Source organism: Athene noctua, chromosome 23, assembly GCF_965140245.1.
Source record: "Athene noctua chromosome 23, bAthNoc1.hap1.1, whole genome shotgun sequence".
NCBI lineage: Eukaryota > Metazoa > Chordata > Aves > Strigiformes > Strigidae > Athene > Athene noctua.
This window is the reverse complement of record NC_134059.1, coordinates 2501376-2527232: the sequence shown is the minus strand read 5'-3', so window position 1 is coordinate 2527232 and position 25857 is coordinate 2501376. Positions and strand designations below refer to the sequence as shown.

General features: G+C 47.9%; 1 protein-coding gene across 8 annotated transcripts in view; it reads left to right on the top strand.

Moving 5' to 3' along the window:
* PPP1R12B (protein phosphatase 1 regulatory subunit 12B) overlaps positions 1 to 24679 on the top strand; it is a 126805-nt gene extending 102126 nt beyond the window's left edge. For 4 of the 8 annotated variants that reach the window (XM_074925755.1, XM_074925753.1, XM_074925758.1 and 1 more), the window contains 6 exons: positions 6500 to 6516; positions 7025 to 7172; positions 8281 to 8385; positions 8654 to 8707; positions 11025 to 11075; positions 21297 to 24679. In XM_074925755.1, the coding sequence (XP_074781856.1) occupies positions 6500 to 6516; positions 7025 to 7172; positions 8281 to 8385; positions 8654 to 8707; positions 11025 to 11075; positions 21297 to 21383 (462 nt within the window). In that variant the 3' untranslated portion in view covers positions 21384 to 24679. Of the gene's footprint in view, positions 1 to 6499; positions 6517 to 7024; positions 7173 to 8280; positions 8386 to 8653; positions 8708 to 11024; positions 11076 to 16360; positions 19936 to 21296 lie in introns of those variants that run through there. The other 4 variants (XM_074925754.1, XM_074925752.1, XM_074925757.1 and 1 more) reach the window with 1 other exon arrangement.
* Positions 24680 to 25857: the final 1178 nt, after the last annotated feature.

Genomic DNA, 25857 nt, shown 5'->3' with positions numbered 1-25857 from the left:
AAATTAAATTTTTCACCAATAAAATTTGATCCCTTAGAAAAGAATGGAAAAAATAAGAGCAACAAACCCGTGTTTCTGAATTGTGGCCTTTACTAAATTAAAATACAATCCAGCTTGACGTTTTACATGGCGAGTTTTATCCCCCAGAGACAGCAATAATAAACTGCAGCTGCTGCAAAGCCAATGGGCCACGTGAGAGGCGCGGGGAACTGAGGCACAGGCGAGCGATCGCACAAACCAGCGTACGACTGCAGAGCTGTGTTTGGGATGGCAGGAGATGCAGTCATCAGTCCATTACAGCCATATGTATTTGTTTCTGATTAAATACGTGCTAGCCGTACTGAAAATGATGTGATCTGTTGCAGCCAGCTGCCAAAGCCACTATTTCATGTTGGAGAACCTTTTAATATTATGCTTCAGTAACAGCAGTTTTTATTAAGCAAAGTTTATTGATTTATAGTTTGTGAAAACATATTTTGCATCAGGCTTTTGGGAGTTGGAGGTTATATGGAGGTGGTTTGGCTACACTGGATTATTAATCATATCAATGGGATTTTGTAATCCTTGCTTTTGCACAAATGCAAACTTGAGTTGGAAGGCAGCGCTATTCATCACGTCAGCTGTAGCTAATGGGACGCTGTAGCTAACCACAGCTCTTGGGTCAGCAGAGCAGCTTTCTGAGCTAGGCAGTGACCTCAAAAAACTATCAAAAGCAGAGTGCAACTAGACCTCCTAATTGTTCTGCACCCACTGGAAAACTAAACTTGACCCCAACCATACCTGACTGGAAAGACAAATGTGGCTTGATGGAAGCACGGATCTGAGTTGTACCCGGTGGGGATGGGTCTGAGGTGTACCAGGCAGCCTTCCTCATCGCTTTTCCTCCTTCCAGCTCAGCTCTTGCTGTGCTGGCTCTGGGAAGACTTCTGCCTGCAGCAACACAACACACCAGAGAGGTTGTCCCTTTTACAGCTGCCCTGCATCGGTGCAGCCGAACACATAAACCTACAGAGGTGTGGGAGCAGCAGAGCTACGTATCTGCAGAAATGTGGTGGCTTTTGCATGTAAGAGGGAAAGAACTGGCCCTGAAAGCAGCTGGCTTTATTTTATGTTGAATTTCTAAAACAAACAGGATTCACCAGGAGGATATTTGCCAACACAAGAATAAAATTCAAGAGGTTCCTAAAACTTCCCCTCTTGATCAAGAAAAGGGAGGACTGCAGGGCTGGAGCTGTGCTCCAGGATCGCATTAAATGGTGGTTATTTAATCGTAATTGTTGATCAGGATCTCTGAGACAAACACACCAAAATAAATTCCTTGAGAACTATCTTAAAATAGTGCACATTTTCCTGAGGTTGGCCAGTTGGAGATAAAGAAGCATAAAATGTTCTCAAAGCATCTATTTTTTTTCTTTTTTTTAACAATGTAAATAGACTTTTTCTGCCTTTCCTGGGTCAGATCCCAGCCGCAGAAGAATGCAGTTGGAAGCAATTAGGCCAATTTCTGACTTGGCAAGAGCAGTGACCGATCCCCTTTTTGGCATTGCATTTCAGGGCTGCATTTTATCTAAACCTTCCAGGAGGAATTTGGTTTTAATTATACTTTACTGAACTCCTAACAGCTGTAAAAGTTTCTGAGTTGTTAAGGGAAGGCTCCTGCCCTGCACAGTCCAAGCACAGTCCTAAAATCAGACCCATTTGGCATTGCTGGTGATGTGCAGCATTCCAGGCGATTAAAGCCGCGGCCAGTACCTAGCTGGGCCTTTTCCTTGGGACGGAGCAATGTCAGCGTGGTGAGAACTGGAGGGCCCAGAAGAAAGCAGCTTGCGCAGGCAGGGTCAGTCCAGTATGATGCTCTTCACTCTTTTTCTGCAGTGCCATCTCGGCTGTCCTGTGCTTTGCCAGCCCCCCTGGGTTGGATTATCTCTGACACTGTCTGGGGGGACTGGCAAAACCAGCTGAACCCCTCTGCTGTCCTCCACCACGCCCAGCACCACCTGAATGCGCTGCCTGTCGGGAGATGGACGGAAGGAAAGGTGTTGCGATCTCTCAAGTCTGAGAGCTGAGGACGCCTGCAAGTGCTCTGTACTTTTAAGTTTTCCTTTAAAAGTCATCCCCTTGGGTGTCTCGGTGCTCTTTAGCAGAGTGCCAGGGTCTCGGCTCAGTGCTGGCTGCCGTGCTGGTTTCTGAACCAGGACAGCTGCTTCCAGCGCCTCGCTTTTCCCTGGGGTCCTCCTCCCCCCGCCCCAAACCCTGCAGCAATATGACCCTGTTTAGATTGCAGGAAGGATAATTTCACAACCCGATGCTTCCCTAGCTGTTAATGTTTCTAGTCAAACTTTTCATCCCAAGGGAAATGAAGGAGTCTGGGCAAAACTGACAGTGCTGTTCCAAATTTGCCAGGGGAAGGAAAGAAAACCCAGTGCATTTGTACAGTTGATACAGCAGTTTCTCAGCACCCTCTTCTTAACCTTAACAGATTGCACAGTATTCATTCAAGAAAAAATCAGGAAGGGAAAGCTCTTTCTTGCTCCAGCTTAGTCAATAAGTACACGTTTGGTGCCTCGGCTCTTGTTTCCCTCTGTTTACCCCCAACTTCTCTTTCCAGAAATGGAGGAAGAGTTTTGTCCTTCACCTTCTGATGCTGACCTCAGAGTTTCCAGCTCTGGGATGGCGTCTTCGAGCAGATACAACCCTCTTCATTACTTACATATGCAGCACAACGAGCCAGTTCATGCTGCAGATGTTTAAATGAATATGTTGTGGTTGTCTTAAGAGAAGGGTCAGTGAGTGGAGGAGAGGCGGGTGCTGAGCTGATGGTGCGGGTGCAGCTGGAAGCACATGGCAAGGATTTCCAAGGGTGCTGTGGCCAAACTCAAGGCAGGACTGAGCCAGAAAGAAGCTATTTTCTCCCAGTGGCCTCTGAAAATGTCTTTGAGCAAGTAGCAGGGATGGCTGTGAAGCACCTAGTCCAGTGGTTGCATGTGAGGATCATGCTTCCCCTCTCAGATACCTCCTGCATGGCACAGCCACCTCCCAGGAGTATGAGATTTTAGTCATATTAACTGACTTTTTTTGGGCTTCAGAGCCTCTCTTTATGCTAAGAACTGCTGCTTTCCATGTCACCCCTTTCAGCTGGAGCCTTTTCTTGAAGCTGCAAAGTGGAACTTTCTGCTCTTTGAACTATCAGCACTAAAACTGGCCTTTATGCAAAATTCAGGAAAGTATTGATTTAAAACAAAATAAATAAATCTTCCCTCCTTCCTTGAAGGAGCAGCAAGTGGAAGAAGGATCCACTGATCCATCATGTTCTGCAGCTTTCACAATGGCAGGGACACTTCCAGCAGCTACTCTAACATCTCATTTGGGTTCTGCTTTCCAGACCTCAGCCTTTATCCAGTTCCTCTCAAACTTAATCATCTTTGTCTCAAAAATACCATTTTTAATTGAAACAACATGGAGAGTGGCACCCAAAAATTGCAGGGTGAGAGAAAGACGCTGGCTTTCCCAACAGCTGCAAACACAAAGATCTGTAGTTCCGTGCTGTTTCTGCAAGACGCTGGAGTCCTTTTATGGCAGAGATGTGCTTTAAATGAGCCTAAAGGGAGATAAAGTCACAGGAGGAGAAATCACTGAGCATTAAGAAATATCCAGATTTTGGCTGGAGAAGGCCTGGAGCTGCTGTGTGCTGGGGGTGGCCACAGGTCACTGCAGGATTGCTCTGCTCTGCTATTGGCAGCAGTGGCAGGAATGATGCGGGTCCTCCCATCTCATCTAGTACTTTGCTTCTCTTCAGAGACAGAGACAATTGCAGTCTGAAACAATTCATCTCAGTATCCATCACAGGAAGGTTTTAAATACAATAAACCTGGTGGGGTTTTTTCCCCCTTTGCTGTTCCCAGCAGCTGTGTTTAAAGTGATTCCTTTCTTATGCCACCCTTCCTTTGCAGAAGCACACCCCTGCTTTCTCTGCCTATGGAAATTATTACTTTTCTTGGTTGGAGGAAAAAAAAAAAAGGCAAAAATTATTTTTCCCTCCTGCTGCAAGTGCACAGGTTTCCACATTGCCTTGCCCAGCCAGCCGCATGTGGACTTTCTCAGCACTGTTCAAATATAATAGCAGGTGTGTTTGTTGAAATAAATGCAAGCTTGATATCAAGTGGATTACTTGCCCAGCCGTTTGTCATTGTAAGAAAAGTCGTCACTGAAGGGGATTAGCATGAAGTGCACAAATAACTTTCAACAAGAGGCTTGTTAATCACTTCCTAATTCAGCTCTCCCGCTCAAACAGGAGAGGTTGGGTCACTGGACCAAAATTAAAAGGGAGCTGTTAGGCAGCTGTGAGAGTTTTAAGAGGCAAATATTGAAAGTTCTGCTAACAAAAGACAGTGGCGACATCAGCCAGCGTGTTTGCAGCTGAAAACAGGAAATCTTTCAATCTTTCTAATGATAGACCCAGGCCCAAGGCCAGCCATGTGGAAACTGCTTCCCAACTTGCTGGTTTTCAGCTTCTTATGGAGAGTGGCCCAAGCCGTGGCTGTTTGGGCAAGTGGGTAGATGTCCCTGTGGCAACAGCAGGCAGCTACCAGGCATTTGGCCCTGTGAGAGGCTTCCCAACAGCACCCAGCATCGCTTGTAGATGTGCAGTGGGGCTTAGCTATGGTGGAGAGCAGTCTGCCATCTCCTTTGGGTGGTTTCTCACCTGTATGATGCAAAGAAAGCTTTTTGTACATGGAGAGGGGATGAGAGCAAATAAAATAATATGGGGCTGGACCCGCTGCATGGCCCAGGACCCATGCCAGGACCCATGTCAGCACCAGGATGGGCTCCTGGAGCTTTGATGACCATCCCTACAGTGTGGGGCTGGCACCCAGACCTGCTCGGGAGCCCGGCTGGCGCAGCTCAAGGGAGAACGTGCTAATTAATAGCAGCGTTTACTTGTCCTTTTGAGCTTTGTATTTAGCAGCTTGAGCTGAATGTGTTGTCTGTCTGCAAGGCTTCAAATGTGCCAGGTTTCTTCAGTTCGTTTCGTGTTTACTGGTCAAATTGCCACGTCTCACATCAGAGGGCTGTACTGCAGAGTGAGCAGGGATTACAGATTCCTTGGGGAAGCTCCTGTCTTGAATCAGAATTCAAGGTGAGGGTTGCATTAGGGCAGGATGAATAAAAATCGTAGTAACTAGGTATACATAATACACAGCCAGGTCCCTGCATCCCGGCAAGCAGAGGGCAGCATCACAGGCAGGCTGGGCATAGTCCGTGCTGCTCTGGGACTTGCCCCTTCAGTCCTCTGGCTTTGAGCAGAGAGATTGCAGGGTTGCTTGTCTACACTCCTTCTCCATGTAATGTAAATTAATTCAGCTGCCCATGGTGCATGTGCTCCCAAGATACCTGCCCAGTAATCAGAGATGTCCTCTGAGTACCAGGCAGGAGCAAATCTGCCACCCAGCAAGGTGTTTAGTACTAGATTGAGTGGTGTATGTGGGCAGTGCAAACTCCAGCACAAGCATGTCTGGGCAGTAAAACCCTGACCCCTCGTCTTCTCTGTAATGTCCTGCTCCTTGTGTTGATTCTTGCGCTTATTAAAAAGGATCTAGGGAAATAATGGGCCTGCAGGTGGTTTGTGCTCACTCGGAGAAATGATGCTGCTAATAAAACTAGCAGGGGAATATTGGGCTCAGTTTCCGGTTCAGGGCATTGAAAAAGAGTTCAACTGCACCTTGAATTTGAGTAAACGCCTGCCAAAGAGAAACCTTGCAGAGGAGGAGGTGGCAGGTCAGTGTGCTGTATCCTGAAGTACACCTATGCCATTACCATTTGATTTCTGCAACTGGGGCTGTAGCAAAGGCAGTGCTGAGGGTGACATAGGGGTGATTTGAATGTTGATGGGGGAAAGAGAATCTAATACACGCTTCAACCAACATGTCCACCTTTTTGGCTGATGTAAGGTTCCTTTCCTTTCCTTGTGCAGCTTCTGCTCTGTATCGTCTTGCCACAGTGAAGCTTTTCTTCATGGGGGAGGTACATGCCCATGGAGAAAAAGCACCCTTTGTGATTTCCTGAAGTGCAGCATAAATACACAGCAAGCTCTGCATATCATGGGCCATTAATCCCTCTCACCCACATCACGCATAGGACAGTGATCAAAGTCAGGAAGAATAACTTGATTTAAAAAGGGAAACAACAGATTAGTTTTGGTTCAAAGGAATATGTTTCAATTCTGAAAACTAGGATTTGAAGAACAAGGTTCAGTAGTTTTGAGGTTAGCAAAAGAAATGGAATCTGAAATGCTTCAGAGAAGCTGAAGCAGTTGAAAAGATTCAGGCAGGGTGGTGATTCCCACTTTGGGCATGGGAAATAATGCTGTTTAGCTTGTGAGCTAGGTGCTGGCATCAGAGGTAGGGAATTGCTGCTGCATGGTAGCTCTACAGTTCTTGAACTGAACCTTTCATTCTCCTCATTATTAATTCCCTTTTTCTTTCTTTTTTTTTTCCTTCAGCATGAAAGACTTTCCAGGTAAGAATTCTATTTTTGGGCATTTTTTTCTATTTAATATTTATTGACAGCATAGTTCTTTATGGTTTTGGGGATTCCCTGTGCTTCAGATCAACAGCATAAGCTGAAGCTGATACTGGCCATTTGGTTCTCACCTTAGCTCAAGTGTTGGATCAGTTTGCTTTTACCCTCTGCTCCCCAAATGATTTAACAGCTACTTTGCAGAGAAGAAAACCCTCTGTGCCCTATTAAAAATGGAGCCCATTCCCACCATGAAGATGAGAGGTCCCTGAGAAGTGACTGCCCCTTTGGGGTTTGGGCTGAGACCCCCTGGTTTTTTTCCAGTTTTGAAGCAGTGGTGGCTGCGTGGCCTTCAGCAGCGAAGCCCTGCGGCGGGGTGGAGGGTGCTCCCAGCCATCCCAGTGCCCGGCTGGGTCTGCCCTGGCCTCGAATCCCAACCGGTCGGGCTCATAGTGGCTGTCCCAAACTAAGAGCGGCTCCACGGTGCTAGATCTTCATCGTGTTCTAGGTTGGAAGCAGCTACAAACCCTACCACCAGTGACTCCTCCTACAGCGATCGTGCCTCCAGCCGTTCCAGTGCCTACACCCGGAGGGAGAACCGGTTAGCTGCCCTCAGCAGCAGAGCAGAAGAGGAGAGTAACAGAGACTACAAAAAAGTAGGATTTAAAAAATGTGTTATTGTCACTGCATGCACTTTAGAAACTGCCTGTTGCTGCAGAAACCTGCGCTGAGAGTCTTTGGAAAGAGAAAGAGAGCTTATTTTCATTTTCTCTGTTTCCATTGCTTTTGGAAATCACACCAGCCTTTTTCAAATGCACCAGCCCTTCTGAGGGTTGAAAAAAGGACAAGGGGTGAAAGGATCCCTTGTGCAGTCAGATATCTGGTGGAGGGGGACTGAGGAGTCAGGCTGGAGAAATGCTGGGAGGGATTTGAAAGGAGCAAGAAAAGATACTGTGGAGCATGCCAGTGTGGCTCAAGCACACGCATCCCCACAGAATTATTTTTAAAGATACAACATTCCAAAATTATTTTTTCTATAATCTCTGAAACTTTCAACATAATCCTTGAAAGGCAATAGTATAGACTGCCATGCACATCTACTATCAATGCAAAAACCATATGAAATGTAAACAGATTAAGATTACCTTAATTCTGATATTACTATGTTTCTGAAAAGCCCTGCACAGTAAGCGGCACCCCACTCTTCTTCACAAACATGTCTGGCCAGGAGAGGCAGGCAATATGCCCAGCTTGTCCTCTTAGAAGGATGGAAATTCTTTTTTTCTTTTTGTTTGAAGGACGTGATGGGAAAAACTCCATTTTGGAGTAGTCTAAAATTGTACTTCTTTCTCCTCTTCAAACTAAAAGCACACAAGAGCAACTAGGGTGTGTTGTGTTGGGGAGCACAACAGAATCACAGCTTCAGATACATCCAGCATATATAATTTAGCACTTTATTATGCTTGGTGGTTTACTTAAATTAAAAACATTCATTTTCTTTGCTGCTTCCCTGTGTTTAAACACCCTACAAAATTATACAGCTGTTTTCTTTTTTTATACAAATTATGAAAACACCAGTAAAGTATCCAAACTAGTTCTGTTTGCCCTTCTAGTATCCTGACATGAGGGAGCAAAGCAAACCCCGCAGCTGCCTCTGCTCAGTGCTGAGGACACGTGTCTGCTTGGAGCAGTGCAGCAGAACTGGCTCTGTGTGGCTGCCAAAGAGCAGCCTGGTTAATTGAAAGCTTTTGTTTCATCTTTCAGTTGTATGAAAGCGCCCTGTCTGAAAATCAAAAGCTGAAGTCAAAACTGCAAGAAGCCCAGCTTGAGTTGGCCGACATCAAATCAAAGTTGGAAAAAGCAGCCCAGGTAAGGCAAAAACCAGCTCCTAGACTGGAGGGACTGAACACCGGCCCATGATGGTGCATGTTCCAGCATGGGAAAGGATTGGGAGGATTCCCTCCTTGGGAGGGAAAGTGCTACAGAGGAGACTGTTATTTTTCACAAATAAGTGTGAGTGATTCTGTAAAGACAGCTTCTTCTCGAGGCAAGTGCATCTGTAGGCTATCTAGGCCTTTGTGCAGTATCCTGTGAATGCCTCCAAGTTTTAATAGCTTTCTATTTTTAATTTACATAGCAGAAACAGGAGAAAACTTCTGACCGGTCCAGCATGCTGGAGATGGAAAAAAGGGTAAGTGTCTCTGCTTTCTTCTGACTCGCAATCTTTTCCTGATGTTGCTGTGCAAGGCATAATAATTTCTTGAAGGAAAGTGTTAATTAAAAGATAATTTATATTTTTGCCTTGTGGAGTAGTGCACAGTGATAATTGTGTTCTGACCTTTTCAATGTCTGAGACTTTTCTGCTCTCTTTTCAAATTAGCGTAGTTCTGATTTCTTTCTTTTGTTATAGGAAGCTGCAGACCAATGAATTGGACTGTATTGTGCTAAGAGACTGGTGGTCCATTATGCTTTAAAATATTCTTGATTGTTATGAATAAAAACTGTTTTGGGTTGGTGAGGGGAACAAGGCAAAACACTAGCTGGATGTCTGCCTTGCCATTATACTTGAAATCTGAGTGTCTGAATACTCCTTCCTCTTAATTGAACAGTCAGGTTCACTGCAGTAAGCTAAGCTGAAATGGCAGTGTCTGGCTAAAACTCTGCCTTAAGTGACCGTAGCTTCGGTCAGATCAGAAGGGACACAAGGAGATCTGTAGTGCATCCCAGCAGAGCCAACCCAGGTTAGTCAGGGCTTTGTCCCATCATTTCACAAAGACCTCTGAGTGTTGGGTTTCCACAGCTGCAGCCCCTTCTTCCAGTTCTTAACTATCCTCATAATAATTTTTTTCCTTTATATTTAGACAGAACCTCCCCCGCTTCAGTTGATGGCCATTACCACTCATTCTCCCACCACATAACTCTGGTTAATTAAAGCTGGAGCCTGGCTCCAGTTTCTCAGTAATGTCCACTTGCATGTTGGAGGGTCACCTGCAGTGGAGTTTCCTCCTAAAGTGTTTCATCTCCTGAATTTTTAGGAGCTTTGCTAGATGGCTGAACCATGTGTTTAAATTCAGTTCCTACCATAAAAGACCTTAATTATTTATGTGTAAACACTTCCCAGGATTTGCCAGATTTAGTCTGGAGGAGGTGACGTTCAGGATCCCCACTTTGGACAGAGTTAGGCAGAGCACATCAGTCTTCAGCACAAGTGTGTGATACACCGACCAGTGCAGGTGACTGCCTTTGACTTCTGAAGTTACCGAGGCTGCTGAAGCTGAGCTGATGGCCATGGCACTACTGTATAAGCTCAGCTCAGTGTCTGTACTAGTCAGAACCCCAAGACTGATATTCTCACAGCAGTGACCTGTGTGGGCCTGATTTCTAGGCCTGCTTAAAGCAGGCTCAGTGGGGTTATCAAACATGTCATCCGAACGTAACTGCTGGGGGAAGCCATGGCATGGGTGGAGCTTTTCTTTTGGAAAAAAAGAAGTGTGGTGGTCAGAGCACTTGCCCTGAGCAGATCTTGCCAGCCAGAGGGAGCTCACACCATGAGTCCCACCTCCCACCCGTGCTTCTGAGTTGGGCAATGTCTTCCATTGCTTTTGTTGAATTAGGATCATGGCAGCCACAAACACAGGTTTCTGAGAGTTAGAGAGAAAAAAAGCATCCAAGTGTTCTCAGTGAAGATGGCATTAACCGTTTCCGAGACAGCTTACACATTTTGCACTGACGAATCCCTGGGTGAAGTGTGCTGAGGATGAAAAGTGACCGAGAACTGATCATACTCAGCCACACTGAAAGCTGTTTTCCTCACTCTCCTGACCTTATGTTTCTTTGCAGAGGGCACAGGAGAGTGTAAAGCCTGCTCCTGACCCACATTTGTCATTTCCCCCAGCTCAGTGTGCTTTCCTGGGGTGGTTTGAGCCCCCTCGTGTTGAAAAAGTCATTGATGGAGGCCAGATCTTCCTCTCTAGCTGCCCACTGAGGGCACCACCAGTAGTCATGTGGCAGAGCCTGCCTGTGTAATTGTCACTTTGAAAATACACTGAAAGCAGTCAGCTTTACAGCTTTGAAATGCTAAATTAATCTGGGAGAAGCAGGATTTCCAGGCACATTTCTCTGCTCACTGTTTCTTATTTGATGGGCTTGGTGAATTTTCTCATTACCTCCTTTAGAGAGGAGCAGTTCAATCCATGGCTTCACCAACAGAGCTCAGAATCACATTACATCAGGAAGTCCTGACAACTGGGAGTCACTAAAGGTGGGGGAATAGTTTCATTGAAGGGGTATGAAGAAAACTCAGGATCTGCTGAAACGGGCCCAGCAGATATCACCTGCTGGTTTACCAGCTGCCCTGTCCTGTCTGATCAGCTCCTGGTTGTAACCTGTGTGTTGCTTTGAGGGGCTTTTCAAAAAGTGAATGCTCCTACAGAAGTACAAGGCTCATTTTTCTTTAAATGTACTGTGAGTTTTTATTCTAAATCTTTGTTGTGAATCTTTGTAAACAGGAGAAGCGAGCTCTGGAGCGGAAACTCTCTGAAATGGAAGAGGAGATGAAGGTAAGAAATAATTTATTCGCTCTGTTTATTCCGTTTTTTATGCTGCTTATTAGTGTCTTTTGGGATTGTCACCCAGGAGTAGGACAGTAAAGGTGTATGTGGGAAGGGACTTTTGTTATCTCTGAGTGTGTACCTTTATGCAGTCAGAGCCTACCTTAATGACCATGTTTTCCAAACATGAAATACTAATAAAATCGTCCTATTATCATTCATCTGATTGCACCATATGTTTAATTTGTTATGCTGTTTGATCGAAGAACTGTGAAAGCTGTTCTCCTTAAATGCTTTCCAAAACTAACCTTTTGTGGCATCGATGAGTTTCAGTGTGCTGATCCTCTGTGCTCTGAATAGTCTGCAGCCCAAGTTAAGCCGTTGTGGTTCTCTCCGGATGGGTAAGAAGACAAAGCTGGCTTTTGAGATCACGCACACTGGCCAGCAAAAAAAACACAGAGTGTTTGTATTTCTGTACTCCCTTCCTAAAGCATGTTACTGGAAGGCTGTGTCAGTAAGTCAGCCTGGAATAGATTTCAGCAATGAGGAATTTGCTTCCTGATGAAACGTGCAGCATGGCTTACTGGCACGAGACATCCGCCACCGACTGCTCCCTCACGTTCTCTCTCTCGTGGTGTTGCTTCCCAGGACGGTTCTGCTGTGGCTCGGGCGCCCTGCAAGCACGGCGCTGGCAGGGAGTGCTGCAGAGCAGGAAGCGGTGAGCTTTGCCATCTAAGTACACCTAAACCTCACAGTGATTTTGCAGCGTTACATCATCTTTTTCGCTATGTTTTAATGCTCGTACTCCCAGAATGCCCCCCTCTGCTCTGTGTCCTGCGCTTTCACTCCCTTTGAGCGTGACCCAGGTGGGACCAAGCTACTTCAAGAAGGAAGGACTCCATCTGAGAGCTGTGAACTCTCCCGACACGGTGCATGGATAGAAACGATTTCCTGCCACCCTGGAGGAGGTTCCAACTTTATGCTTCTATTTGAAGCTTCAAATATTTACCAAGCATACGTCTTTGAAAGGACCCATTGGCTTGTGCTGCACCTTCTGCTGCAATAAGTAGCGGAATGATTTGGTGGAGTCTCACTGTAAAGGCTCTTTTGTTCTCTCACAGAGGAGATGTGGATGTGCTAGCCACCAGGGGAGGGAGACTGAATATGTCTAAATTCCAAATTCTTTGTTCACTGAACCAGGTAGCAACCTTTAGCTCCAGAGACACCTTCCTGTAATTACAGAAATATGGCCTTCAAGAGAGAATGCAGAGAGTAGCAGTTTGTGTTGTTTCTTCAGCTATGCAGATCGTTCTGCAAACCAGCTCAGTCCATGGAGTAAAAAGACAAATTGGTGTCCTCTAGTGGCCTGTCAGTTTTGAAACATTTATATTGTTCAGAAAGCAATTAAAGAAGGTGCCTGTAGGAACTGTTGGATGCAGCCAAAAGCACCTCTGGTTCAGGTAGTCCGGAGCTGCAGACTGATGGAAGCCAAGATGGTGCTAAAGAAGAAAAACTGCTAGAAATTTGACATGTTCTTATATTGCTCTGAGAGATGTGCTGATGAGCTAGAGGAGTCTGTGCTTGTTACTGAAAATGAGCTGTTAGGTCCTCGAGAGTGGTACTTAATCTTTGCTCTCTGCTGTGTCCTTGATGCATTGAACCAAAGTGGACTTTTTTTCAGCAGAATAAATAGACATGAAATTTGAAAATATCTTTTCTAAGGTGCTACTATGTTGCCACTAGATTTTGCAAAAACACAAGTATGTGGTGAGTACCTGAGTGCACTGTGACGTGGTTTTTGACAGCCACTCAGTAAAAAGGAGCATAAAATCTGTGAAGAAAAAAGGTTGAACTGGAGATGTACATAAGGAAAGCAGACTTCTCTGTCCACTTCCACTGTGCCTTAAAGCAAGGAGAGTTGGCCCAGTTGTGTTTGTCTAGCATGAGATAACCTCTTCAGAGCATCTATGTTAATCCCTAGTGTGGAGGTTGAGCCAGGAAAACAAATCTGTGAATTCTGGTTAGAATTCTGTGGTTAGGAGATTCCTGCTCCTTGCACAAGCGGAATAGCTGTCAAGCACAACCAGAAGGAATAAGTAACTTAAGAAAATCCACCAGTTTCCTTTAACATGGAGAGCATAAGGGGAAACAACCAAACATGCCAGGTAATTAGGTCTCAGGTAGTGCTGTGGTTTTGGGGATTCTTCCCACTGGTCTTTGAATTGAACCAGTCCAACATGACTCAAATCCAGCTTTTTGATCCTGGGGTGTCTGTGTCAGTTCTGTGCCTGAGATGTCCTGGTCAGGACTTCCCTCTTCTTGCAGCTGACTTCTTAGGAAGAGGAGGCACAGCAGTGGTCACAGAATGGTCCTGGGTTTCTGGGACAGGAACACTTTGTACTTCAGGCTATGCTTGAAGTAATGAGCTTTGTTCCTTTCATGAGTTTAACTCCTGCTAACAAAGCAGTCAAGAAATGGAGAAGAGTGGGACAAACTCAGCAATCTCAAGAACTCCTTGGTGCCAGAGCTGCTCCTGCAGACCTGCTCTTGTGAAGGTGACAGAGCAGTGCAGCATTTTCCGAAGTGACTGCAGAATTTGACTGAAGATACAGCAACTTGGCTGAGGAAGAAGAAAGAAAATTAGCGTTTGCACTGAACTGAATTCAATGCCAAGTGCCTGAGGTCCCAACTTAACACAGCAATTTTTCTTGAAGGTCACAGAAGCTTCTTTATTCTGTAGCAGCGCTGCACCTCCTGGCTTTGTACATTGTGCATGCTTTGGGCATTTTTATTTCCCCTAGTGTTGCAGACGCAAAATCCCTTAATTGAAGGCAGGTACAGCTGAACTCAGAAACCTGCTTTCAGTAAGGCAGTATCAAGCAGAGTGATAAGCAATCACAGCGGTATCGTCCAGATTCTGGTCTTCGCCCTTGGCTTCAGTCCCAGCTTTCCAGCTTTTCCTACGTTTCTTGGATAAATAGAAGGCTGTCCTGCCTGCAGCACACACACATTTTTACAGAAGTGATCCTTTTTATCGTCTGTGGCAGCGTGCTGAGCCTGAGCTGCATCTGATCACGCCATGCTGAGGCTTCGTGCAGTATTGGTATGGAAGAATAAAGGTGGTCTCTAAAACCATCACAATCCTCTCCATCACCCCCTTTTACATATGTTTGATGTTTTCTGCCAGTCGGATGCCCGGCTGTGCTCCCTGTGATAAAACAGAGAATGTTTATTATCCATGGTACCACCAAAAGAAATTACTCATTCTAGTATGAACCATCCTCCGGTGGCTCCTGGGTATGATTTATCCCAGGACAGACATGTGATGTGTCTGTGTCTTCACTGAGCACAGGGGCAGCCGTCACACCTCGGGCAGGTTACGTGATGGATAGATGGTGGAGATTTGGCAAGAGGGGATCTCACTGCCGAGATGTCTCTGACACTCTCCTGCAGTTTATTGCCGTGGCTCTGTCTCAGGACCTGTTGATTTATCCAGTGTCAGAACTGCGTTGGCTTGGTGTAGTCCGAGTAGCAGGAGCTGCTTTGTCAGTTGGATGCCCTCAGGGGGCTCAAACCCCATCCTTCACTGGCTCCCTGCTCTCACCTGCCTTGCTTCTGTTGGTTTTACAAGGCTTTTGGATGAGGTATCTTGATTCCTTAATGGAGAGCAGAGGTAGTGCTTTTGGGTAGTTAATAATCGAGCTGACGGATGGGGGCTACACAAAGTACCTCTCTTTTATACAGGAATGAGCCCTTGGACAAAATGTCCTGGGATGCAGCAGGTTCCTTGCCAACTGCAGCCAGCTCCATGTCATGCAAGTTGGCTGGAAGTTCATGCAAGTTCTTTGTATCACAGGAGATTTGCCCACGCTGCTTCTTGTTCAGGACAGACAGTGACTTCCCTTTGAATGCTTTCTGCTAATTAAATGGCAGAGAGGAATCCCCTTCCCTCTCTCCTCCCTGCCATTGCACGCTCACAAGAGGACGCAGGGAGGAGCACATTGGTTTGAGGAGCTGCTTTCGTTCTGGTCTGTGGTTTGTTCACTTGAACTTAAAACGACTTTTCTTGCCCATGTTTCTCTTCCTGCCTTTCCCCTGCCCAGTGTCTGTGCTCCTTCCACCACGGAGGAAGGTTTCTTGTTCACATCGCCCCGCTGCCCGGTGAGCTGTCGGGAGGAAGGAGGGATGGGACGCTGCTCAGAAAGCAGCTCTGCAGCCCTCAGCGTGTCCTGGCACCCATGCTTGGTATAAATGTCCCGCACCTGGTTTTGCTTTAGCACCACTGGGGAAAATGTCATCGTTATGGAACTGGTGACGTCTGCCTGGCTTTTACCACTTTCCCATTTTGTCTTCATCATTGCTTTTATGTTCTGTATCTCCCTGTTGCTGCTGTACCTATGCTAGCCACAGTTTTGGGGCTCAATTTCTACACTGTCCCTTGCCCGTTCGTTTCTTATGTAACCAAGGATGCCACGTTTTCACATGCCTCCTGTGTAAGGTGCTGTCAGTCAAACTCCTCTAGTTGAAATGAGCATTTTCAGCTGCAGACTTTTCACCTCTGGAGATCAGAGATATATTAAGCCCCATGACAGAGAAGAGTTGAATCTGGGCAGGGATGACAAACCCACGCACATGCCCCAGAACTTTTGGCAAGACTGAAGCCTGAGCGGACTCAAGACCTGTCATTCAGGTGCTGCGGGGATGAGGGATGTGAGCAGACGTGGTACCTGTCTCCATGGTCTGCTGTAGGGCAGTGACGCTTTCAGGTGCTTCAGTCTGTGTCTTTAAAATCTCCCAGGAAGCTCTGATCACTCTTTGCTACATAAGACTGCTTTAGCTTTTAGAAATACATCAAGAAAAGGAATTTTAAAGAAATTCTCAGTTGCCAGCAGTGTTTTCAAAGCCTATGTAGGTGGTAAGTCAACGGTGGTAGTTCTCACAGTAGTTCCTAAGTCCAGGGGCTATGTGCTGCTGGAGCTCGCTGCCTGGGTAAACTAGAATATAAGCTGCAAGAGACTGTCTTGCTTTGTGGTGGGAAACCCCTTTATTTGACCTTTTTAAAGGCTTTGGGGCCCCCTGAAGAAAGGGATGGTTCCCAAAACATCTTCAGTGTGTTATAAGGCTTTCCCTATACGCACCTGAGCTGCTGCCCATCCAGCACTCACTGCTACGAATTTTTCTTTTATTCTCTTTTGTTCTTTTATGGCTTGTGGACTAAATTCACGTTTCTGTGCCCTTTTGTCTTCGTGGTGTTTTCTCTGTATTTTTCTGTCCACTCCTCTCACTCTCTGCAGAATCTCCACCAGCTCAAACAGATTCACACTCTGAGGCAGATGAATGAGCAACTGCTGGCTGAAAACAGGGCTCTGACCCGGGTCGTAGCCAGGCTTTCTCTGCCTGCCAAGCCCTCCGAATCAGAGGAGCTGTAGCCGCTTTCCCTCCGGCTCATCTCGCCTCCCTCTTCCACTCTTCCAGGCAGGTCTCCGCTCCCTTGGCTGGGCTGTTCCCCCTCGCCTCGTTGCTCTTGAGGGTATCTGATGAAGCTTGTCGCTCAAAAGCAGCATGTGGCAAAGGATTCTCCAGAAATCAAAAGCATGGTGTTACTGCCCGGCTGAAGCAGGGTTTCGCTGGAAGCTCTGTTCAGTCCTGCTGACTTTTGCTCTGCTTGGCAGATGATCCTGATCTCACCGTTTCACTAACCCGCCGCGTCGGGGGCTTGCCTTGTCCTCCAAATGGGGCCTGTGTCTCCCGTCATCCAGGAGAGGAACAGGAGGGTGGGCTCCTGCCTTCATGTGGGAATGCAGAGTTGGGTGGGGGCCACTGAGGTGGCTACTGAGGAGTGATGGATCAGCTGCTTCACTGTGGCTTAGCACTGTCTTTGGAGGAGCTTGTCAGTGCCAACAGGTCAGCCAGCAGCCCCTTCCCCCCCACCTTACCTCAGAATAGGTGTTTGTGTCTGCTCATTATGCAGTTCTTTTTTTAATTGGACTTAGTGCAGTGAGAAGCTGGCACCCAGCAGGTAAGATTATCCAAAGTCAGAATGAACAATATAATAAATTTCTAGGGTTGTTATGAAAAGTGCACATTTTAAACACGAAAGTGATTTTTAGAACACCTGCAACTGGGCAGTCCTCAGCAGGTTTTCTTGGTCACTTGAGCAAAGAGAACAAGCTCTTTCCCTCATTTTAAACAGATTTTTGAGTCCGAGTTCACAGGCTGCAGCATCCCCTCTGCCTCCTGCGGTCTGGCTACAAGGCAGGGGAAGCAATAGGAGCTGGACCAGGTGTGCTTTCTTTTTTCATCTTCTGTTTTAAATTCAGTGCAGAGCAATTAGTGTTTGAAATCCAAGGACAAGCCTTCCGTAAGCTTTACCCTCACACATCACACAGTTAAATTACATCGTTTCTTGCTACTTCATTGGTTCAGTGCTAAAATAAAGCTGTAAATGCTTCTTTCTTAGGGCCCTACCTGTCTTTTGCAGGTTAGTAGGGATATTCAGATCCCTTCAGACATAGCTATTTTTTAAAAAAAAGGAAGAAGCGGTATGCTCTCGTGGGCTGGAAGTGACACTAAGGTATAAAAAAAAAGAATCTATTCTTAGCACACAAATTATATCAAGGATGATTAACCGTAGAAACAAACTAACCAGGGGAATTGTTGCTTCCCCTTTCCAGGAGTCTCAGTTCAAGACCACACGTGTATCACAGGGTCTGAGAGAGGGGGTGTTTTGTGTTATGTGGCCTGAATTGTGCAGCTGGTCAGATTGAATGATCTCACCATCTTTCTGGTTTAAATCTGTGAAAGTATTCTGGAACCTGTCACTAACTCATTCCTTCTCACAAGCAGTGAGTTTAAGTCATTCTCCTTCCCAATGTGCTTTGAGATCTGAGAGGGAAAATTGAGCAAAACTGTTTCCAGACTCAGAGAAATAATGTTTCACAAACTGTAAGTCACTAGTCTCTCTTCTCCTAGGGAACTCCCCCTGCTAACACCCATCTGCTCTGACGTGCCTTGTCCCTCGTGCAGGCTGGCTGAGACATGGGTGAACTGATCCTTCACAGCTTGCTTACAGGTTTGCAATTCACTGCTGGTGTCTGAGCTGGAGAAGAGCCTCGTGTCTGCAAGCTCTGCTGATTTTTTTTCAACTCTTTTAGTAGGTCTAACACAGGATGTTGCTGGTACATGTAAACCTTGTCTCACCAGTGTCTGTAAACATCACAGCTATACAGTAATGTCACTGTTTTAAACTGACAGATTTACCATGCTCTTGCAGCAGTGGTGCTTTCCAAAGAATCTCATTTTCCAAAATCCATGTAATTTCTGAAGTGCCCCCTTCTCCAGTGTCACAGGTAATGCAGAGTACCACTGCTCAGACCAGCCTCTGGCCCAAAACTCACTTTATGCCGACGCTGCATCATGGTGAGCTCTGCTGTCTGCTGCAGGCTGTGCTGCATCCCTCATTCCCTCCTTGCCATTTCCAATGAGACATTTATAAAGCTTCCGTTTTCAGGCACCTGCATTACCAGCCTGCTTTACGTGCAGTTTGTTTTACTTGACTTGAGTCTGCTTTGCTTCGAAGGGAGGAATGCCCTTGACCTGAGAGGAATGAAGTTTTGTAAGGTTGATTTTTAGTTTTCAGAAAGCTGCACTGGAAACTGATGGAGTGGGACTACAGCTGGAAAACTTTTCAAGAAGCACTTGCTTTACATGTACTTATATGCTCCTTCCTTTTCAAATAAATCACCAAAGTTGCACTGAAGCATGTGTGTAAGGCATAGCCACCGTCAGAGCTTCCAGCAAGCTGTAGAACTGGGATGGTTGTTCTCTGATGTTGCTTCTGGGAACCTCTTGACAGATTATCTCTATCAAAGCAAGTGGCAGAACTTCGTATCACTACCTTGCTGCCGTGATGGACACACTCAAGGCTGCATGTGGCCACCCCAAGCAGTGATGTGGAGGACAGGGACTGTCCATCTGCAGCCCCCCAGTAGGTGGTTGGACTGTCACAGGGTGCTGACTGAAGGCACTGTGCTGTGTCATGGGTGTCAGGTGAAGCTCAGGAGGAAACGGAGGGGTGCAGAGTGAGACAACAAGCACTCTCCCCATTCCTCTGGGCTCCTGAGTGCTTTGGTGATGTGTGATGCCTCTTATCTGGCTGCAAGAAATTGCACAGGGACTCACCACTGCTGTTGTGGTGGCAGCCTGTGCTGGAGATGTGCCTGTCGCACCAGCACTGTGCCCAGCCACACGCTTTAAGCTGAAGCTCTGGCCAGCCCATCACATAGTTTCCCCTTTCCCCAGTACCCTACCATGCTCCACTTTCCCCCTCCTCTCTATCCTGCAAAACCTCCCGTCTGGAGCATCCAGCACCAGCGGGGACGGGGTTGGGGGTGCTGGGGCCAGGGGCCAGGCAGGGCTTGGCCTGGCTGCGGGAGGAGGGAGTCGCTGCAGCAGGAGCAGCGGGAGCTGGTGTCTGCCCCAGGAGCTGTCTCTGCTGGGCATGGGGGGCTGCAGGTGAGAGGAATGGGCTGGAGGTTGTGGTCAGAGCTGAAACTCCAGCACAGGAGGAAGGAGGAGGTTCGGTGGGGATTCTGAATCTGGGGGAATTCCTGAAAGATCGACCTTGCAGAGAGAAGTCACCACTGAGCTCATAGCGGTGCTGTTCATGCCTTCTGTTAGCTTGCTGAACAGGAGCCAGCAGTGTGCCCAGGGGGCCAAGAAGGCCAATGGCATCCTGGCTTGTGTCAGCACTGGCGTGGCCAGCAGGGACAGGGAAGGGATCTGAGCCCTGTGCTGGGCACTGGTGAGGCCGCCCCTCGCTGAGTGGGTTCAGTTTTGGGCCCCTCACCCCAAAAAGGCCATTGAATGACTCGAGCGTGGCCAGAGAAGGGCAACGGAGCTGGGGCAGGGTCTGGAGCACAGGTCTGCTGGGGAGCGGCTGGGGGAACTGGGGGGGTTCAGTCTGGAGAAGAGGAGGCTGAGGGGAGACCTCCTGGCCCTCTGCAACTCCCTGCCAGGAGGGGGCAGAGAGGGGGGATGAGTCTCTGGAGCCAAGGCCCCAGCGCCAGGCCCCGAGGGAATGGCCTCAAGCTGCCCAGGGCAGGGTCAGGCTGGCTCTGAGGAAGGATTTCTGTGCAGAAGGGGCTGTTGGGCGTTGGAATGGGCTGCCCAGGGCAGGGGGGGAGTCCCCGGGATCCCTGGAGGGGTTGAAGAGTCTGATTGACCCAGTGCTGAGGGATCTGGTGGAGTTCGGAATGCTCAGTGTGAAGTTCGTGGTTGTACTGGAGGAGCTTCAAGGGCTTTTCCAACTGAGACGATTCTCTGTGTGTGACCCTGCTCCACCCTGGCTTGTTCCAGTAGGCTGGTGCTGTCGCCCTCAGGGCTGCTGGCACCCGTGGGGCACATTACACCTTCTGTGTCACACCCCGAGTTGGGAGCGTGGGGTCTCCCAGTCCCTGAGCAGCTGGGGACAGTCCCCTGAAGGTCACCTGCCTGCAGGGTGAGGAGCAAGGGGAGTCGGGAGGGGGCTTTTCCAGTGAGGAATGCTGCAAAGGTCTTGTCAAAGCTATTTCTTCCTCTATTTCCAACTAAAAGTGCTCTGGCTTTTTTCTGTCTTGCGGCCCTTGGCTGGTTGAGCTTCACCATTCAAAACTGAGCACCAGGGAACTGTCTCCAGGTCTGTATGTTCTACCAGTCCTCTGGCTGTGGCGTGCACGTTGCATTAAACATCTGTGAGATCCCAAAGAGTTTTGGGTTTATTCTGAAGAGGTTTTGCAAGCCAGACTTGGTCCAGTCCTGAGTGAGGATTTCAAACCTTTGTTTTCCCCTCTAGTCCTAACAAAATTGAACAAACAAATCAGGAAAACCAGCTTTATAGTTTTCTGCTGAGCCCTGTACACCCTCTGGGAACAAGCTTGGGATGAAACAGCTCAGAAATGGTTCCTGCCCTCCCAGCCTGGTCCTGACTTAGTGCTAGGGCTGGGGCAACACTTCCCACCACGGGCTTTCCCAGCTCTGGGGGCACCCTGGCTCTGCTGTGCTCGTCTCCTCTCAACCCCTCCACGCCTGACACCAGTTTGTAAAAATCCTGGAGACGTTACGGAGAAAATACCAACATGAGAAGTGTGCTGGCTGGAAGGGATGCGACATCCCTGCTGTTCCCTCTGAGCCGTAGGCCTTGCCCAGCCGGCAGCGCTGAGCTGTAATCCCACCTTGTCTGTCTCTCTGCAGATTTTGACAGAGCTGAAGTCGGACAACCAAAGGCTGAAGGACGAGAACGGAGCCCTCATTCGTGTCATCAGCAAGCTCTCCAAATAGGAAGCCTGAGCAAAGGCAGGACAAAGAGGGGTGCCCTACACAAGCTGCCAACCCCGCCACCAAGCCCTACCCCTCTCTGTTCCTCCTGTCGAGTACAGCAAGCATTTCAGCCATGGGATCAATCTGTCACACCTGCCTTGCCCTGCCCTTTGCTGTACATTCCCTTTCTCCCCTTATTTCCCCCACAACACACCCCCCTGCCATTTTATTATTTTTAATTTAAGCATGTTGTGGTATCTCGGACATTTTATTCAAGGGAGAAGAGAAACGTGAGGACTGGGTTTGAGCTGCCAAAACTACTTCTTCCAGAAGCCCAGTATTTGGTGTTGGACTCCAATCTGGAGTAGGTAGCTCCTACTTTAAAAAGTGACACCTGAAGAACTAATCCAGCACGTCCGAGCCCTTTAGAGGTGGGAAATGTGAACACAGGCTGGGACTCAGGATGCATATGAACCCACCCCAGATGTGGGACTCTGGTTGAAATGTGATGCTGTGAAAGCCACCAGGGCTGATTTCTGTAACAGGCTGATGACAGCTGCCTTTGCACAGATACCTTCTTCTCCTTTTGCCCCAGTAGACCAAGTCTTTTACTTAATACAAGATTTTAAATCTGTTCAGTAGCATCAGCAGTGACTCTCAGCGTGAGATTCCTTACCCCTCACCCTGTCTCTCCTCTGCAGCCTGGGTGATTGGGTATCACACTGTATCTTTGCAGGGCTCCTGTCTCCGTTAGTAGCATCTGCTAATTGCATCTGGACTCTTGCTTCTCTGGATGGGATGTATCATAGACACTTTCTGAAGGACAAGTTTGAGCCCTTAGAGATCCTCTGCTGCTTTCACATGTATGTGAGCATGAATCACCTTGCAGGGAGCTGTGCCCACACCAGAAACCAGCCTCTCTGTCCTGACAGCTGTCTGGGACCTTTTCCTGCCATGTTCACGAAGGCGGAGCCCTGTCGAGGACTCTGGTCTGGTATTGCAGGTACCTTGCCTTGATTTGCAGCCGGAGGCTGACCAGGTCAGCGCTGGTTTGTTTGTAGAGGGAGGGAATGGCAGAGTCCAGGCCCGCCCACCCATCTGGTGGTGAAGCAGCTTGGCACAGCTGGGTTTCAAGGCAGAGGAGCATGAAGCAGCCATCTCCTGTCCCCCCGTGTGCCTTAGGAAGGTGTTGGAGGGACAAGGAGCTACCCTTGGGCGTGCTGGTAACTGTATCACTAGGATACAGTTTTTAATCTGTCAAAAGCTTGCAATAAGCCTTGACCTTGAAGGAAACCTCAAAAAACCCCCTCTTTAATGTTATGCATACTCAGAGTAGTTTGGAATTGTTTTCTCTATGGGCATTTAGACAGTGGCTCCTCTGTGTGCTGCGTGATTGTGATGATAGCAGCAGTAACCTGTCATCAGATCTCTTGAGCTTCCCTTTAACAGACTCCTCTCAAACGATATCTTCCCTCTCAGACACTTCCTGCTGTACCTAAACCACTTCCCTGTCTACATCCTTCCATATTTGTCCTTTCATTTCCTTTGTCCTTTGATTTCCCTGCTCCGTCTGGCTGAGAGTTGCAGTCTCAGTCATTGAACTGGAGGTTGCCATGAAGGAGTCCCCCCTCGGTTCCTGGGCACCTCTGCTGACTGTGGGCTCACGGCTCCCGCCAGGCTGGTGGGACTATTTCTGCTATGAAAGAGAGAGATGAGATACTTGAACATGAGCATAATTCTTGAGCTTGCTCAACAGGGTAAAATTTATCTCTGTCAGTCAGTTCTGGGCTTTTTAGAACCTTTTGCTGGTTATAGCTTCAGAAAGTGTGATTATTTTCCTCTCCCTTGGGTTTTTTCTTCGGGGTTTTTTGTTTGTTTGTTTGTTTTCTAATTCTTCATTTTTCCCCTTCCCCTCCCTGCCCTGCCTGTTTCCACCTCTCTAGCTCTTCTCAGAGCTGCTGGTTTTTCCCCAGGCGGCTCTGAACAGAGGTTCCTCTTCCACCACTCTTCAGCCCGTGGAGCTGTTTGTGCACGGCATGAGATGCCGTTTCTCCTGGTACACTGAGACCCTTCCTCTGCTGCTGTGCTTTGGGGAGGAAGAGACCAAAGCTGGTAATGGCATCAGGGTTTCTGCAGAGCACTGCCTAAGCCAGGCATCCTTTTTAGATTACTTTATTTTAACCCTGCTATATTTAATAGCTTTAAGTCTTGAGATCCAGTCAATGCTTTTTCTGCACGCCATTCCCACTTGGTGCACTCTTTATGTGAGTACTTCTGCAGTTCTTGATGTTTTTTCTCTTGGTGACCCACTCCTCGCTTCAGACTTGGGCTCTCTCAGCTCCAAACAGGAGTCCAGTCCCTTCTGTGCCACGCGGAGAAGAAGATACTCACCTGCTGGGGCTGCTGGTGGCTGGCGCAGCGCTGGCGTGTGCCTCGGGCCGTGTGACTTCAGACTAAAGATCCTGTTCTTCTCACGAGGCAGGTTCCTGGCAGCGTGAAGAAGCCTGGTATCTGTTTTAGGGAGAGGGTTCAACCCAATCTGACAAATCCATCCTGCACTGACATTTTGCCCCTTCCTACCAGGACACTCGTGTTCTATCCTAAGGAACAGTATGCAAAGGGTGCGGAAGGCTTCGTTCCTCTGCGTGGCACCTTGCAAAGCCAAACCACTTCAGATGAAGTCTGTGCTTAGCACTGGATTATCCCCCTGAACTCTGACTAGGGTAGAGGACCCACCAACAGTTTAGTCTCGCTGACTAGCCAAAGCTGTGAGTATTTCGTGATGACGACGCAATTGCAAACCAAATTCTTGAGAATGAGTTTTTTTGGTCTCACTTAATGCCTGACATAACCAGTGCACTGAGGAAGTAATGAATAGGACACCTTGCACTCCGCGCTTGGGACAGAGTGCAAAGCAAGCAGTTTTTAATACTGATCCCTATTTGAACCAGAGCATTTGCCAGACGTGATCTCCACTGGAGAACACAAGCTTTTTTCTAAGCAATTGCTTGGGGTGAATTCATTTTTATTGCTTGGGGTGAACCCGCCTATTGTGGCTGCGAGTTTGATGATGGCTCTTTGTAAATAAACTCCTTGGAGAAGCAGGACTAGCTTACGAGATGGGGAGAGAATGTATTTTTATGCAACTTTTGAGTGGCCTTTCAAACCCTGAGATGAATGATTTGTTTTACTGGTTGTTGTTATATAGTATTATAAGTATTATGTGTTTGAAAGTTTGGGAATAATATTCACATCTATGATGCTTGTAAACACAACAGTATTTATAAATGAATAAAATAAGAGTTGATAAAATAGAAGCTTTGACTTTGCTTCCATCTTTCTGGAGCCTCAGAAGCTGCTGCAAGTTGTCTATAGCCTAAAATGCCCTGTTTCTCCCCAAACTCCCAATGCTCCCCTCTGTGCCTGTTTGGGGAAAGCTCAAATGAAGGACTGTGGGCACACGTCCCTGAAAGTCACCCTCCAGCCAGGAAGGCGAAGGGGAGAGGGTTCCATCTGACACCTCTGAACCACAGTGGGGTTCAGGGCCCTCTCCCTCCATAGTGCTAAGCCCTGTGTTTGCTCTGCTCGGGAGCTTGGCCAGGATAAACCTGTAGCAACGGCACGGGTGCTGGTGCCACATCTTGGAGCCTTTGTCCCAATGAGGTTGCTAGAAACTTCTGTGTGTTTTGGCCTTAGGAGGTGGCTACAGAATCATTCAGGTTGGAAAAGCCCCTCGGGATCATCGAGTCCAACCCTCAGCCCGACTCTACAAAGTTCTCCCCTACCCCACATCCCCCCACAGCTCATCCCAACGGCCCTGAAACCCCCCCAGGGATGGGGACTCCCCCCTCCCTGGGCAGCCTGTGCCACTCTCTGACCACTCTTGCTGGGAAACATTTTTCCCTCATGCCCAGCCTGACCCTCCCCTGTTGCAGTTTCCAGCCGTTCCCTCTTGTCCTGTCCCTGATGCCCTGGGAGCAGAGCCCAGCCCCAGCCTCTCTGCAATGTCCTGTCAGGAGCTGCAGAGAGGGATGAGGGCTCCCCTCAGCCTCCTCCTCCTCACACTGAACACTCCCAGATCCTTCAATCACTCCTCAAAGCTCCTTGCTGCAGCTTGAGCTTTTCCCCTTCGGGTTAGGGGCATCCAGCACCTCTGCTAAGCAAGGCAGGACCTAAACATGAATATATGGACCAAATTGTATGTGTTGGGGGTGAAGAATTCAGTGGGGACCTTGGATGTCTTCCCACCTGCACCCCACATCTGAGCCAGCCCGGAGACATCCCCACCATGGGTGTGAGCACATGGGTGTTTCAGGGGGACCTGGGCCCTCGTGGGGTTCCCCTTGTGCCTCCATCCCTCCATCACCCCTGGGCTCACAGCCCTGGGACCTGCCCCCACCACAGACACCCCACTGAGCCCCAACAGCAAGACCAGAAGGGAACCAGGGCTCCTTTCAGCTTGTTCCTTTAATAAGGAGACAGATATCATTACAAA